We start from the raw sequence: 13294 nt of genomic DNA, 5'->3' as shown, positions 1-13294 counted from the left end.
GTGAGTGGGTGAGAGGTGGCCAAAAGGGGGGGGGGGTGCAGAATGACACAAAAGGAGCTGGCAGCCATCCTTTGGAGGTTCTGAGCCTCTCCTTTAGGCCAGCGGTGCTCAAAGGTAAGCAAGCAGTAGAATCAGGGGGCACAAGGCACGCCTCACCTTCAGGAAGGACCCCAAATTTAGACTTTCGACCTTTTCCACACACGAGGTTATACATACAGTCACTAGAGATACGATGACAGGATTGGAAGGATACATGCACATCACTGGTACTAAAAACGTGTCCCATTTCACGGCCATACCACCTAGAGTGCACTACGAATTTTATGTTTCCCAAATCTTGTGATTATATTGTCAATAGCACAATTATACTGCATTATATTTTGAGGTTACATGTTAATTGCTTAAATGCACACATTTAGAAAATACATGACATTTTTATAATGTTTTAATAATATGGAGAGTCTTAAAAAATGTGGCCATGTAGCTTTCTACCTCTGATAGTGGAGGAGAATGAGGGGTAAGAATGGGCCTGGTCAAAAATGCAGGTTCCAGGCCCTCATTCAGGTCTGAGTAGAGACCGAGAATATGTATTTTTAACAACCATCTCAAGTGATTTCTGATACAAGTGGTCTCAGAGCCACCCTTTAAAAAGCATTACAACAGGCAACACAGAAGCTGGGAAGAATTTTTAGCAAGGAAGTAACTGATTAGCATTGCATTTCTCAAAGTTATTCCTTGGATTTGGCTATTAGTGTTAGAGGCAGAAGCCTGATTACAATGGTTATAAAAGTGAACAGGAATTGGGAAAATAGAAAAAGCGAGAATCAACTATTCTTTCAAAATGTGTGAGATAGAATGAGGAAGTGCACAAAAGGGCCTGACAGAAGATTTTTTGCTTGTATTCATCAGGTAGAGGAATGAGTAATACTATAAAGTACGTATTAGTAATCACAACCTTCTGGGTGGCATTTAAATGCCCTCCAGGTGCACTCTCCACTGTACGCTGGGCCCCCAAAGCATCCACTAGCCCTCTGAAGGAGGTACCAGCAGGAGATGGAGGATGGGAGGGAGGAGGAGAGCCATCACCCCTCATCCCCCTTCCTCAAGTTCAGCAGGCTGATCCCTCACTGGAGGCCACGGCCCCCTTGGCAGGCAGCTCCTACAGCTCCCCCTTGGGATTCAGCTCCCCCTGGGGGCTCTGCCCTGCCTTCCCCGTCCCTCCAGGCCTAGCACAGCTGGCACTGGGAGACTGTACTATTCCTTGCTGATTTCCCTAAAACCTGCCCATAGCTTGGTACTAAATGGTTCTTAAAGTCTCCTTGGTTACCTCGTTCAATCCGTCTCCACCAGAACCCTGACTGATACATATAACATTCAGCAGAATACAAACGCCAAATCCAACATGCTTTTGTTGTTCCAGTTAGAAAGCGTTCACATTAGATGGCATTCAGGAAAAGCTCTATATGCAAGGTGCACAGGATGTGGACTTGGAAGAAAGGTTGGGATTCTGATAAACAAAGGAGGAAGAGCACACCATTGATGCCTGTGCAGACCTCCCAAATCCTGATTCTATCTTTTCAAATGAGCTATCCTTCCCCCTTTTCCACATCCTACATATTTACCAAGCGTGACTTGAGGCTTCGCCCTTGTCATTCATAAAATCATCATATGATCACTCTTCTGAGGGCCGCGTTTATGGCTTGTTTTATTTTAAAGAAATCTTGCCAAATTCTCTCACTGTAGAATCCCACCTGTTAAACCGACTGCAGGCAGAAGTTCTGTGTGACTTGTTTTGATTATTTCCCTGGAAAGTCAGCCCTGGTGGACCACAATAAACAGAGACCAGGGTTATTTGTACCTACTGAGGCAGTAATAACCTAGGAAGCATTTTTAAAGCAAGGGGACAAAGAACTCTTGAAGCAGTAAGGAAGCAGAAAAACCACTTTTGACTCCAAATTCAAAACTGGATTTTAATCCTGTTTAATCACTGTGTGGGCAGATGACCAAACCTGAGCCTCATATCTCTTTTCCTAAAAAGGAAGCCCTAAAAATCAAAAAATAGAATACATGTGAACAGATGTTAACTTCACAAAAGAAAAATATAAAATAAATGCCAAATGTTTCATAATTTGTAAAGAGGAAAGAACTGTGTATCAAACATGTACTAGGAGCCAGGCACTTTACACAGATTATGTGTTTTAATCTGTACAATAATCTACAAGTAGGTGCTGTTTATTATCTTTATTGCACAGATGAAGAAACTGGGGCTGAAAGAAAAATGCAGTCACTTGCCAAAGGGCACAAGGCTGGCAGAGTCTGCTTCCAAACCCAAGCATGGAGTTTCCAGGACACCCCCACATGACTACTTCCTACTGATAAAGGAAAGGTAATATTGTATGGGGAAACCGACATTAGTTACCATTTTCAAGGAATGCGGTATTTTGCTTAGCTGCTTCCAGTTAAAGAGAGGCAGTTTTAACTCTTACTGTTGAAAACTTCTTTAAAATTTATTAGCCCATTTTCCTCCCCTAAATTTTCACTTATATTCCCTCCAACTTAGTCCGAAAAGATTTGGAGGCAGTTTCTTCAGTTAATGAAACAAAGAATCATGACATTTTAAAACCAAGCACAACACACATTTTGCACAGGAGAAAACTCACTTATGTAAAGTGACATGTCTAAAATTAGTTAACTGACAGGCCCCAAAACACAGATTCAAGATTCCCAGGCTCACAAGCCTTCCTTATTAACAGGAATCGTCCACAACAGATTGCCTCAGAATTTCAGGGTTCTGCTGATGAAGACGGATGCTCGTCATGGGTGCAGAAGTAGACAGAAGAGACAAATGAGTTAAACACTTACGTCCCAAACCTACAGCATTCAAATGACAATTTTAAACTAAAATGAATCCTTGATTGGCTTATTTTGTTGCCATTCACCTTCTAAAAGTCAAATTCTTAAAAGGGCTCAATACTGAGAACTTCACTTATTTCTTCATCTATAAAATGGGGTTCATCATAGCACACAACTGGGGGAGATTACAGAAGTTAATGTTTAAAAAAAAAAAAGAAGTTAATGTTTTAAACTACTCTTTTCCCTAATATAGTACTTCATTTCATTGGTTGTCTACATACTCCTAGCATGGGGGGTGGGGGTGGGGAGAAGATACAGAAAAGGTCAATCAACACACTGATCAAAAAGGAAACAGGATTTTTTTTTTATATATATAAGCCTTCTTTCTCTCTTACAGGTACATGTGATTTTTCTTATCCTGGCCATTACAACCGGCACTTCGGTGTTTGCGAAGTTGTTTCCTGCCACCTTCTCCTTCAAAAATATATTGGCAACCCAGATCTAAAACAATGACCTACCAAAATTATTTGCTACATATTAAGATTATAAATTAAAATTGATGTTTTAGTCAAGGTCAAATATATATATATATATATATATATATATATATATATATATATATATATATAAAATGTTTCCCCGAAAATAAGACCGGGTCTTATATTAAGGTTTGCTCCAAAAGACACATTAGGGTTTATGATCAGGGGATACCATTCTGAAAAATCATGCTAGGGCTTATTTTCTGGTTAGGTCTTATTTTCGGGGAAACACGGTATATATATTCCTGAAGCCAAATACTTCAGGCCTGAAATTTTTTCTGACTTCATAAGGTGTGAGGATTCAATGAAATAATATAATGCAAGTGAAAGAAATCTGTAAACTGTAAGGTGTTACCCATTATAATTATTACTGACTTTGTAGGACCAAAAACATACAATAGTTCGTCCTCCCTCCCCCTCCGATTTTCTTCTCCCTCCTCCAAACCTTTTGAAATATGAGTCTGCTTCTTGGCCCTCTCCTTGCCCAAAAAGCTCAGCATGTCATCTGCAAATCAATGCCCATGTCCCAAAATAGGACTGCTCAGTGAGACCAGTCTCTTCCCTAACTGGCCATCTGCCAAGTGTGTCATCCTGGATGTCACATCACTAGGGATATTTACTAGGGATATTATTTCCACAGTAATCACAGCACCATGGGCAATAAGGAAACAAAATGGTTAAAAAGGAAAGCATGTTTCTTTAGGGATGTTAATGAATGTTAACTAGACTTATTGTGGTAATCATGTCACAACATATACAAATAACGAATCATGTTGTACACCTGAAACTAATACAATGCTACATTATCAATTATACCTCAATTTAAAAAAAAAAAAGGCCATCCTTCCTGCACACTTGGAGATGCCAGGTGGTGGGTGCTTCAATACCATTCTCCTGAATGAAGAACACCTGGTATCTCCTGCATGGTCCTCATCTGGAGTATCTGCGTTGCTGGCTTAGCAATAGGAGAAGAGCTAATAAATCATATCTTTCCACCACCGCTCCCCCGCCAAAAAAAAATAAAAGGGAAGAGAGAGAGGGAGGGAGGAAGGGAGAGAGAAAGAAGAGCACTGCAGGGCAACCTCAGTCTGGTAACTCAGAGACCTAGGTAAATCAAATGCAATAGAACAAATATGTTGAGGTTAAACTAAAAAACAGGTTGATCTGGGACATGTATTTATTCTTTCTGTTTGGTACTTCTCACTTTGGGGTCTTTTGAAAATTCACATCAGCAACTAATAAAGAACATGATGACATTCAATGTCTGATATCTTCTCCATAGCACATTTGGCCCTTTTCTTTGACACAGCTTTCCTTTAGCCCAATTATTCTTCAAAACCCACCCTCCATATATCCTTTTAATGATAACCACCCTAGAAATAAAGTCACCTGGAATGCAAGGCCTAGAAATGGAAAACAGGTAACAGATGCTAGATACCACCTATCTTAAAGCTGACCCTTACTAGATACTAGATTTTATATTTGTATTTAAATTTAAGGCCTACTGAACAAAAACTATGTTGGCCTCAAGGTCACTCTGGAATTCTCAGGGAAGATTAAACATCCAGGAGTCTAAGGAAAGATCTTTTCTCCTTTTCCTTGCCTGGTCTTATTGCAAAACATTTATTTCCTCCTTTCTCTCCTACCTTACCTGCAACATACATGTTTATACATACTAACAATTTCTATCATTTCAGAAATTCTAGTAAAAAAGTTAAACTATTTTTCTGGCCCTATGGTCCCTCTGTCCCTCTGACATCAAACAACTACTTTTATTAATTTCCTCAATTTTCGAAACACTGTTAATTAGTACATACCCAATTAACATACTAACAAGTTATATTTTTACACTTTGCATTTCCTGATTTGTTTTTTTCCTGTTGAAACACACTACTTGATTACAACCAATTCTTAAGCTTTCTCTCAACTTGGACTCAATTATTTAAATGTTACAGAAATTATTTTCTATTTTGCTCAATTTTAAAATAATGGTTAAATGACTATTTATTCATCCCATTTTACAATAAGAGTTTTTAGGTATTCCAAGAGCTTTGTCAACAAAAAAGTCAACTCTTCAGTGCTTCAAAGAAACAATTTAGTATCACTATGTAAAAAGTTAAGGCTTTTGTTGATATTAATCCAATATTCTTAAGACCTACTTAGAGAAAACAATTCAAAATACTATATACCTAGCTCTACAAATTGAAGATGTCCAAAGTACCAAATCAAGATTGTAGATAATAAAGAAGTAAAGTTCAATTGTAAGTCCTGCTGTGTTCTCTGCACTCCCCTGCTTATTTCCGGACAGAGGAGAGCTTGCTCTGGATTACTGAGATGTTTAAATGAGTTCATTAATATTAAATCACTTTTAAAAGATAAGCTTTATATAAATTAAAAGGTTTTAGCACAGTAAAGAAAATATTTCATCATGGAAGGGAGAGACACACAGAAGAAGGAAAGGAAGGAGGGAGGGAGGGTGGATATGAATATACCTGTCTCCCTAAAATAAACCTTGCTCCTCATCAGCAAAAAAATTTTTAAACAGATACCTACCCTGCATTTGCTGATACTGTGGCAGCAACCCACTTAAGTCAGGAGTGTAATACATAATACACCAAAAGGGCATAGACTGTACTTCAGTTCAGAAAAGTGAGATTCCTCCACAAGTTCTGATTAGTGTATTAATAATAAGAGTCGACCACTTTCTTATAGTGCACAATTAATTTCACTACTGGTACTTTAATCTGTTAGCATGATACACATTATGCCTTGTTCAAGATGTGTGGGGGAAGAGGTATTTTACTATTATATGAACCAAAAGTTATGACTGACATGTAAGTAAGGAATTCAGTTTTGAACAGAAGGTAGAATGTTTTACACTCATTGGACATACTCAATTGTTTTTAAAACAGTAGAGCACGAAACGGTTAATGTCATAATGCTAGGCACAGGAGTCGTTCCCATCTTGCTGCTACGAAACGTAGTCTGGACACAGAGGAATCCTCTATTACAAATCAAATCCCCGAGGACATCAATGACAGCTACACATTCAAGAGGACAATGAACCAGGGTCCTTGCAAAGTGCAAACGCTTCCATAACAAAATCACCTGAAATAACTTTCAGCAAAATTGTCAGTTCATTACCTTAGCTTGGAGCTAGAGCAATTACTTAGCCCCGTCAACAACTTCCCCAAACGTCCCTCTGACAAAATACTTCCAAACTTTCTTTTCTGAGTAATCACAGAGCTGCTTTACGCATCCCAATATTGTTTATTTCACAGTAATCCTTAGGCCTTTCACACAAAGTCAGTTGGTCTTATTTAAATGCCACCCTCCACTCTACAGTGTCAGAAGCTTTTTGGAGGGGTGGGAGGAGGGATACAGTGGCTTCTTCTGGCGACAAGGTTGCGACTTTCTCCGCTAGAAATCCTTGGATTGTTAAGTCACTTTGACTTTTCTCCATAACCTCTGCCTTCCACCAAACTGTTGCCTCTCTCTTACACTAGCCGCACTTCGGTTCAAACTGCCCCAAAGCGCACGCAGGTCGCCGACCCCGCAGCGGGTCCTCCACACCACACACGTCGCGTCGGGCGCACTCCCCACCTAGGCGCATCCATCCTGCCTCCCCGTCGGCACTGGGCGCCGCTCGCGCAGGGCACAGACAGCGGGGCTTCCCCACAGCACAGCCTTTCTGCACCGTCTGCACCCGTGCCCACACGCACTGCAAGCGACTTCTGGACTCCGGGTCGCCGATCGCCCGCCGTACGCACGCCCCGGGTCGGGCGCCGCGGGGGCAGGCAGGGAGCAGGGCCAAGCATGCACGCGCGCACGTCGGTGCCCGGAGCCCCCCCGCCCCCGGGCTGCACGGGCAAGGGCCGGGGTGGAGGCTGGGTGGGCACGCCGGGGAGGGGCGCCCAGTGCCAGGCGGCCGGCGGACAATACCAGGCGGGTCGCCCCCTCCCTTCAGGGGCCGGCCCCCGCCCCAGTCCGCGCCACAGGTCCGGGGTCCCGGGCGGATGGCACCCGGCCGCGCCGCCAGCAGGGCCGCCGCGGGTACCTGGTCGATGGGCAGCTGCACGGCGGTGCTGAGGGGCTGCAGCAGGGTGGAGCCCGTGGTGCTGGTGGTGGCCATGGCCGGCCTGGCACTCCGCCTGCCGCGCCCCGGCCGCTCGCGCCGCTCTCCCGCCTGCCGTGCCCGGCGACGCCGAGGATGGGGATGCAGCCGGCGCGCCTGCCCCCTGGCCGCCCGCGGTCGGGGCAGCGCGGGGCGGAGCCGGGGCGGGGCCGGGGGCGGTGACCGGCTGGGCCCTCCCCCCGCGCCCGCGCCCCCGCGCCCCCGCGTCCCCGACCGCCCCCGGCCGCGCCCGCGCCCCCGCGCCCCCGCGCCCGCGCCCTAGACCGGCCGCGCGCCCGCCCCTCCCCTTGACTTCCAGCAGCTTCCAGCCGCCCCCTCCCCACCTCGCGCGCCCTCGCGCCAGACAGCCCCGCGGCCCAATCGCGGCGCGGCGCCCCGACAACCGCAGCCAATCAGAGGGCGCCGGCCGCGCCGTGCTCCGCCCCCATGGCAGGCCCGGGCCGAGGGAGAGTGGGGCGGCCGGGCGGCCACGCGAGGGATGCCTGCGGGTTCTACTACCCGGTGAGGGCGTGGAGGGCCTCCCCATGTCGCCTCCTTGTTCCTCCTCCCCGAGGGTCCGCAGCCAGCCCGCCTCTCTCTAGGGGGGACGGTGGACAACGAGGGGGCACGGGGTGTCCACCAGACAAAGGGACGGCGCGAGGGGCGCCGTCCAGCCAGCGCTAGGAGAAGTTGGGGACGGAGCCTAGGCTGGGAGGAGGGCCACAAACCAAAACAGTGGCCTAGATAAGAACTTCCATGGTCTTAAGTATTACTGTGAAATTTCAGTTACCCTCAAGCCTCTCCGGGCCCCCCAGGCGTGAGGGGCTCTGCTGGGGTTTGGCCAACCCCGAGGAAGGAGACAGTCCTCACCTGTGCCTGCGGTGTGCTCCAGTAAGCTCTTTGGTGGCCAAGCTCCGGGCAGGAGGGGTCCGCCCTTCTCAGAAAGGAACGCGGTTGCTAAGCCTCTCTTCGTCCCCAAATCGCCTTCATCCCCAGACCCTTCAGGTGTGGGCTGTTTCCACATACGTTCAATCCACGTGGTGGCTGGTGTGTTACGCGTCTATCTAATCAACTTGCCCAAACACAACCAAAGTAAACCATGTGAGTTCCTTGAACATGCAAGTGTCAACTTTTGTTTAGAAGACTCCGTGAGAGGAGGAATGCTGAAGGAGACTATCAGAACTCAAAATTCAAGCATTTAACAGTCTGAAATTTTGGGTAGAAATAGCTAATGGTTAATGATTTAAACGCTGCTTTAAAGGTATATTATTAGCACATAATCATCCCAACAGCCATGCAAGATAGGTATATGACCACCCTCAATCTATCAAAGAAATTGAGTCACAGAGAAGTTCAGTAACTTGCCCAAAGGTGCACAGCTTGTAAATAGCCGAGAAAGGATTGTTATCCAAGTAATCTACCTTCAGTTTAACTCTTAGACACCAGGCCTTCTTTTTCCTCACACTAAAACCCTGTCCAGAAATTCTCCTCAGCTATCAGGCGTCCAGTCTATTCGATTACTACTGTAGGGTCTTGGATGATGAGAGCACAAATATGAATACCTGACCTTCCATGAATCACATCTCTGTAGCTCAGTGGTCTCTCTGAAAAGGAGGCCGTTGAATTTGTCAGTTCAATCCCTTCCTGCCTAGCATTCTTTGATTGTTTAGTTAACGTAATCCTAGTCTGGTAGATTCTCAACCCTCACTGGGTAAAGGATAGCAGGAAAAAATCAACAAGCCAGGACCTTCGTTCTCCCTGGGGTAGGGTTCCAAGGGGAGCTGTGATTGATAGAGAGCAAACCTATCCAATGGGCAACTAATGGAAGCACATTGTCCCAATAATCTGGACCTCTCCATTAATAGAATTTTAGAAAATGATGTCTTTTTCCCCCCTTTTTTCCGTTTTGGGGAAATGTAGAGAAAGTTATACAAGTAGCTGAGCATACAGACTGAAGGAAAATGTGGAATACCATTTTAAAAACTTAAAAGGTGGGTGTTGGGAGCACATTACAACCTAAAGTAGCATAAAGATACAATCTCAGGTGTAGAACAAGGAGTTTCCTTAAACTTTTTTTCCTGGGACATGACAGAACGTAATTCTCTGTTTGGAGTGATTATATGAAATTAATACCTATAATGGGCAGGATTTTAGCCATCTGGAAAATTTAGCTGTGTCAGAGCCATAAAGCTATAGGTAAAATATAGTGTAGTATTAATAATAGCTTAGATTTTAAAGCAGATGGGTAGGTTTTCAGCTGTCTGCCTTTTATTCACTGCAAGATTTTCGGCGAGTTACTTAACTTTTCTAAGCCTCAGTTTTCTCATGTGTAAAAATGAGCATAATAATAGCATAAATTATATTTCATAAATTATAAATCTTACCTCAGAACTGTGCTTGGTGCGTGGTAAGACTTAAAATATATTAATTACCATTCAAGAAATATAATGTAATTCTGAAAATGGAAACTTTTTTCATATTAAAAATATTACATCTTAAAAAAATATATATTACATCTTTATGTGTTGTGTTGTTTTTTTTTTCACTCCAGCCAACTGAGCCATCCTGGAGCTCAGCAGTAGCTCAGCTCAAGGTGCCGTGTTCAATCTTAGTTGCAGGGGGCGCTGCCCACCATCCCTTGTGGGACTCCAGGAATCGAACTGGCAACCTGTGGGTGAGAGCCCACTGGCCCATGTGGGAATCGAACCTGCAGTCTTTGGTGTTAAGATCGTGGAGCTCTAACCACCTGAGCCAGTGAGATGGCCCACGTCTTTATGTTTTTAATGAAGAAACTGAGGCCCGTATTTTAAGCTAATAACTCAGTTATGAGAGCATCTGTTTGATGCCAGCCTTCTGACCAGTATCTGCTAGTTACACCAGAAGCTCTTAAAATGTGAAGGGAGAAATTGAACTAATTATATATGGTTATGTCTGAGATGTCCTATCTCAGATAACATCCATTCTATAAAAGTGATTTTCACATTCTTAATTCCCAAAAACAAACATTTATTGAGTACTTGCTTTGTCTAGGGAATTGCTTCAGGTTCTATAAAGGGTAAACAATATTTATAATTGAAAGAAGAAACAGTTATATATACAAAACAGTAAAATATTATAAGTAACATACCTATCAGGCGATCATTGTAAGATATATAAATGTCCAATCACTGTTTTATACACCTGAAACCGATACTGTATGTCAACTGTAATTGGAAAATAATTTTTTAAAAAGAAAAGTACCAAATAAGGTCCTTTTTTAAATGTTAAAATTAAAAGAACTTGTCCAAGAGAAAGAAATTTGGCTGGCAGTCAAAAGACCTGAATTTTAGTGCTGACTGTTCCACCAAATAGCTGTGAACTTGAGAAATCTGCTTAACTTTCCTGTGCCTTTTCTCATTGTTAAATATGGATAATGATAACTGTTCATCTTACCTCACAGGAGTATAGTGATTATGAGTGTGAAATTAGTAATGGCCTAAATTATTTTAAAAGATATTAGTAATATTAATATTCAAAATAATACTAGTAGGAAAGGGATTTCGATATAGCAACTACATTTTAATAAGAGTTACTTAGACCAAATTGTAAGAGCACTGAGCAGAGTCCATATATAATAAAATGACTGCCTACCACTGTTCTCGTCCTCCTAAATGACTCTCCCTTCCTAAAACGACTATAGTAATTAAAGATTGCTAAAATGAAAAATTCATTTCCCAACTTATTTTTAACTTCAAATAAACCACTCAGAAGAAATGAATAATCTGCCAAGCTGCTTTTGTTTCATAAAAATGGTGTCACAAAATCAGAGTTCTCAGGCAATTATTTTGCCCATTCTATGCTCTTGTATCTTGGAATAACTTTGATGATGAAGGATATTGGGCCATCCACATAACAAAAGCCCCGATTAACTGATTGGCATCTTGAAGCACTTACAAACTAACCCTAACCTGAGACCAAAAAATGAAATTCAGAAAGTCACCCTTTAAGACCTAACATGATCCAATTAGGACATCACAAAGTAGACCAAACAAGAGATAATACGGGAAACAGCAAAGGTAGGAGACCTGCATGGGAATCTGTCTTTGCTCCACCACAATGAGGCCCGTGTAACAACAAACAAATCACATACCTTTAGTTTCATTGTCTATGTATTGGGAGATTAAAAAATGAAACAATTTGAATGGCCTATTCTTTTTCTAAAATTATATGATTCCCAAGAATTTCCAGAACTTTTTTTCTGTCTTCCTGAGCCTATATCCAGTGTAGTTTTATTTGACTAAGAGATACAACAAAATGAATTATTACGCACCAATTTGAGAATTACATTGTTTTCCAGTTGTGCCACTGGTCTCAGAGCTACCTCTAATTTATTATATCTCTAATCAACCTATCTTCTTGAAAATGTCTGTTATTCTCAGTGACCTGTGATTATTGCTATGTTACTTCTGTGTCTTTTGGGGAAATGTTTCATTTTCCTCACAGATTTATTTGGCTTTTTCACCTTTAAAAAATGAGTCAAGTTTCAATTAAAAGAATACCCCCTTCCGTTAGTGCTTATTTATTGTAAGAATGCCATCTGAAACCCGCTGATCCCTAGGTATAGAAAAACAAAGTACAAACTCTCATGCTTCCACATGTTTGCACAATGGCATTTGTGTTCAAATTATGACACATCTTAAATGTAAGTCACAATACCCACCCAGGCTCCACCATAATCGCCATCACCACTAGCGGTACTTACTACATCGACTTCAGGTACTGCACCAGCTATAAAGGCCTTGCTTTCTCAGTTCTGCCTAGATTTCAGGTTATTTCTGTTTATCTATAATTGTAAGAAGAGCTCCCTTCCTTAAATATGCTGACATGTCACTGCTCTTCTAAATGGTCTAGTCTGGTGACTTGGGAAGGAGTTACACTTCCCTCTATTGTTGCCAGCTCTGCAGCCCACCAAAGAATTCTGTAAAGACCCCCAGAAACCTATCACTTTCAGCAAATTTCCCTCTGCATGGGAACATGTGTCAAAAAACATATTTTTGTGGTAGGTACTTTCTGCTTAAATCCTTCTTTCATTACCATCCTTTTTCAGATGCTGGGTTTTCCTCCACAAATTACAATACTGATGCTAGAGCCCTAAGCAGTGCAGTTAGGAGTGAAAATCATCTCTACCTTACCTGTAAAGGCTGTCGTTACCACATCTAACCCAGTGCCCTCGCCAAAGGACTTGCTTTCCTGGACAGGTGACTCTTCTGGTTAAACATGAGGTACCTGCTAAGGAATGTCCTCATAATCAGATAATGGCTTGGTTTCGATTTCATCAAATTATCTTTTAATTATTTTCCATTTGAAAGCAGGTAGTTATTCTCTCTTATTTGGGTTTTTGCAAATTCTGATCTAGTCTTAAGATACTGAATAGCACAAGATAGTTCTTATTAAAATCACAACACATTAAAATTAAAAATCTATAATGACACCAAATGTTCCCACGATAGCTTAAATCATTTGTGTTATTAGATTTATAAATAATGGTTTACCACTTGCAAAATGATGATGTACATCGGGTGGAAATAACCACCAGTGAAAGCCCCTTACTTAGATTCTTCATTTGAAATATTACCCCTAACTTTGTTCTAACCTTTGGGAGGTTAGAATCATAGAAAGCACCAGGTGAAGAAGTTGGGAACCAGACGGGAACCAGACTGCCTGAGTCTGAAGCTACTTATTACTTATTTGATTTGGGTCATGTTATTTAACCTCTTTGAGCCTCAATCTTCTCATCTATAAAATGGGA

At 42.5% G+C, this 13294-nt stretch overlaps 1 protein-coding gene across 3 annotated transcripts in view; it reads right to left on the bottom strand.

Moving 5' to 3' along the window:
• The window catches only part of MBOAT2 (membrane bound glycerophospholipid O-acyltransferase 2), a 96178-nt gene extending 88528 nt beyond the window's left edge, over window positions 1–7650 (bottom strand). The window contains exon 1 of one of the 3 annotated variants that reach the window (XM_081068808.1): window positions 7450–7650. In XM_081068808.1, the coding sequence (XP_080924934.1) occupies window positions 7450–7524 (75 nt within the window). In that variant the 5' untranslated portion in view covers window positions 7525–7650. Of the gene's footprint in view, window positions 1–6995; window positions 7122–7449 lie in introns of those variants that run through there. The other 2 variants (XM_081068809.1, XM_081068810.1) reach the window with 2 other exon arrangements.
• Window positions 7651–13294: the final 5644 nt, after the last annotated feature.

This window comes from Rhinolophus hipposideros (genome assembly GCF_964194185.1).
Source record: "Rhinolophus hipposideros genome assembly, chromosome: 12".
Lineage (NCBI taxonomy): Eukaryota > Metazoa > Chordata > Mammalia > Chiroptera > Rhinolophidae > Rhinolophus > Rhinolophus hipposideros.
This window is presented reverse-complemented; position numbering and strand designations above follow the sequence as displayed.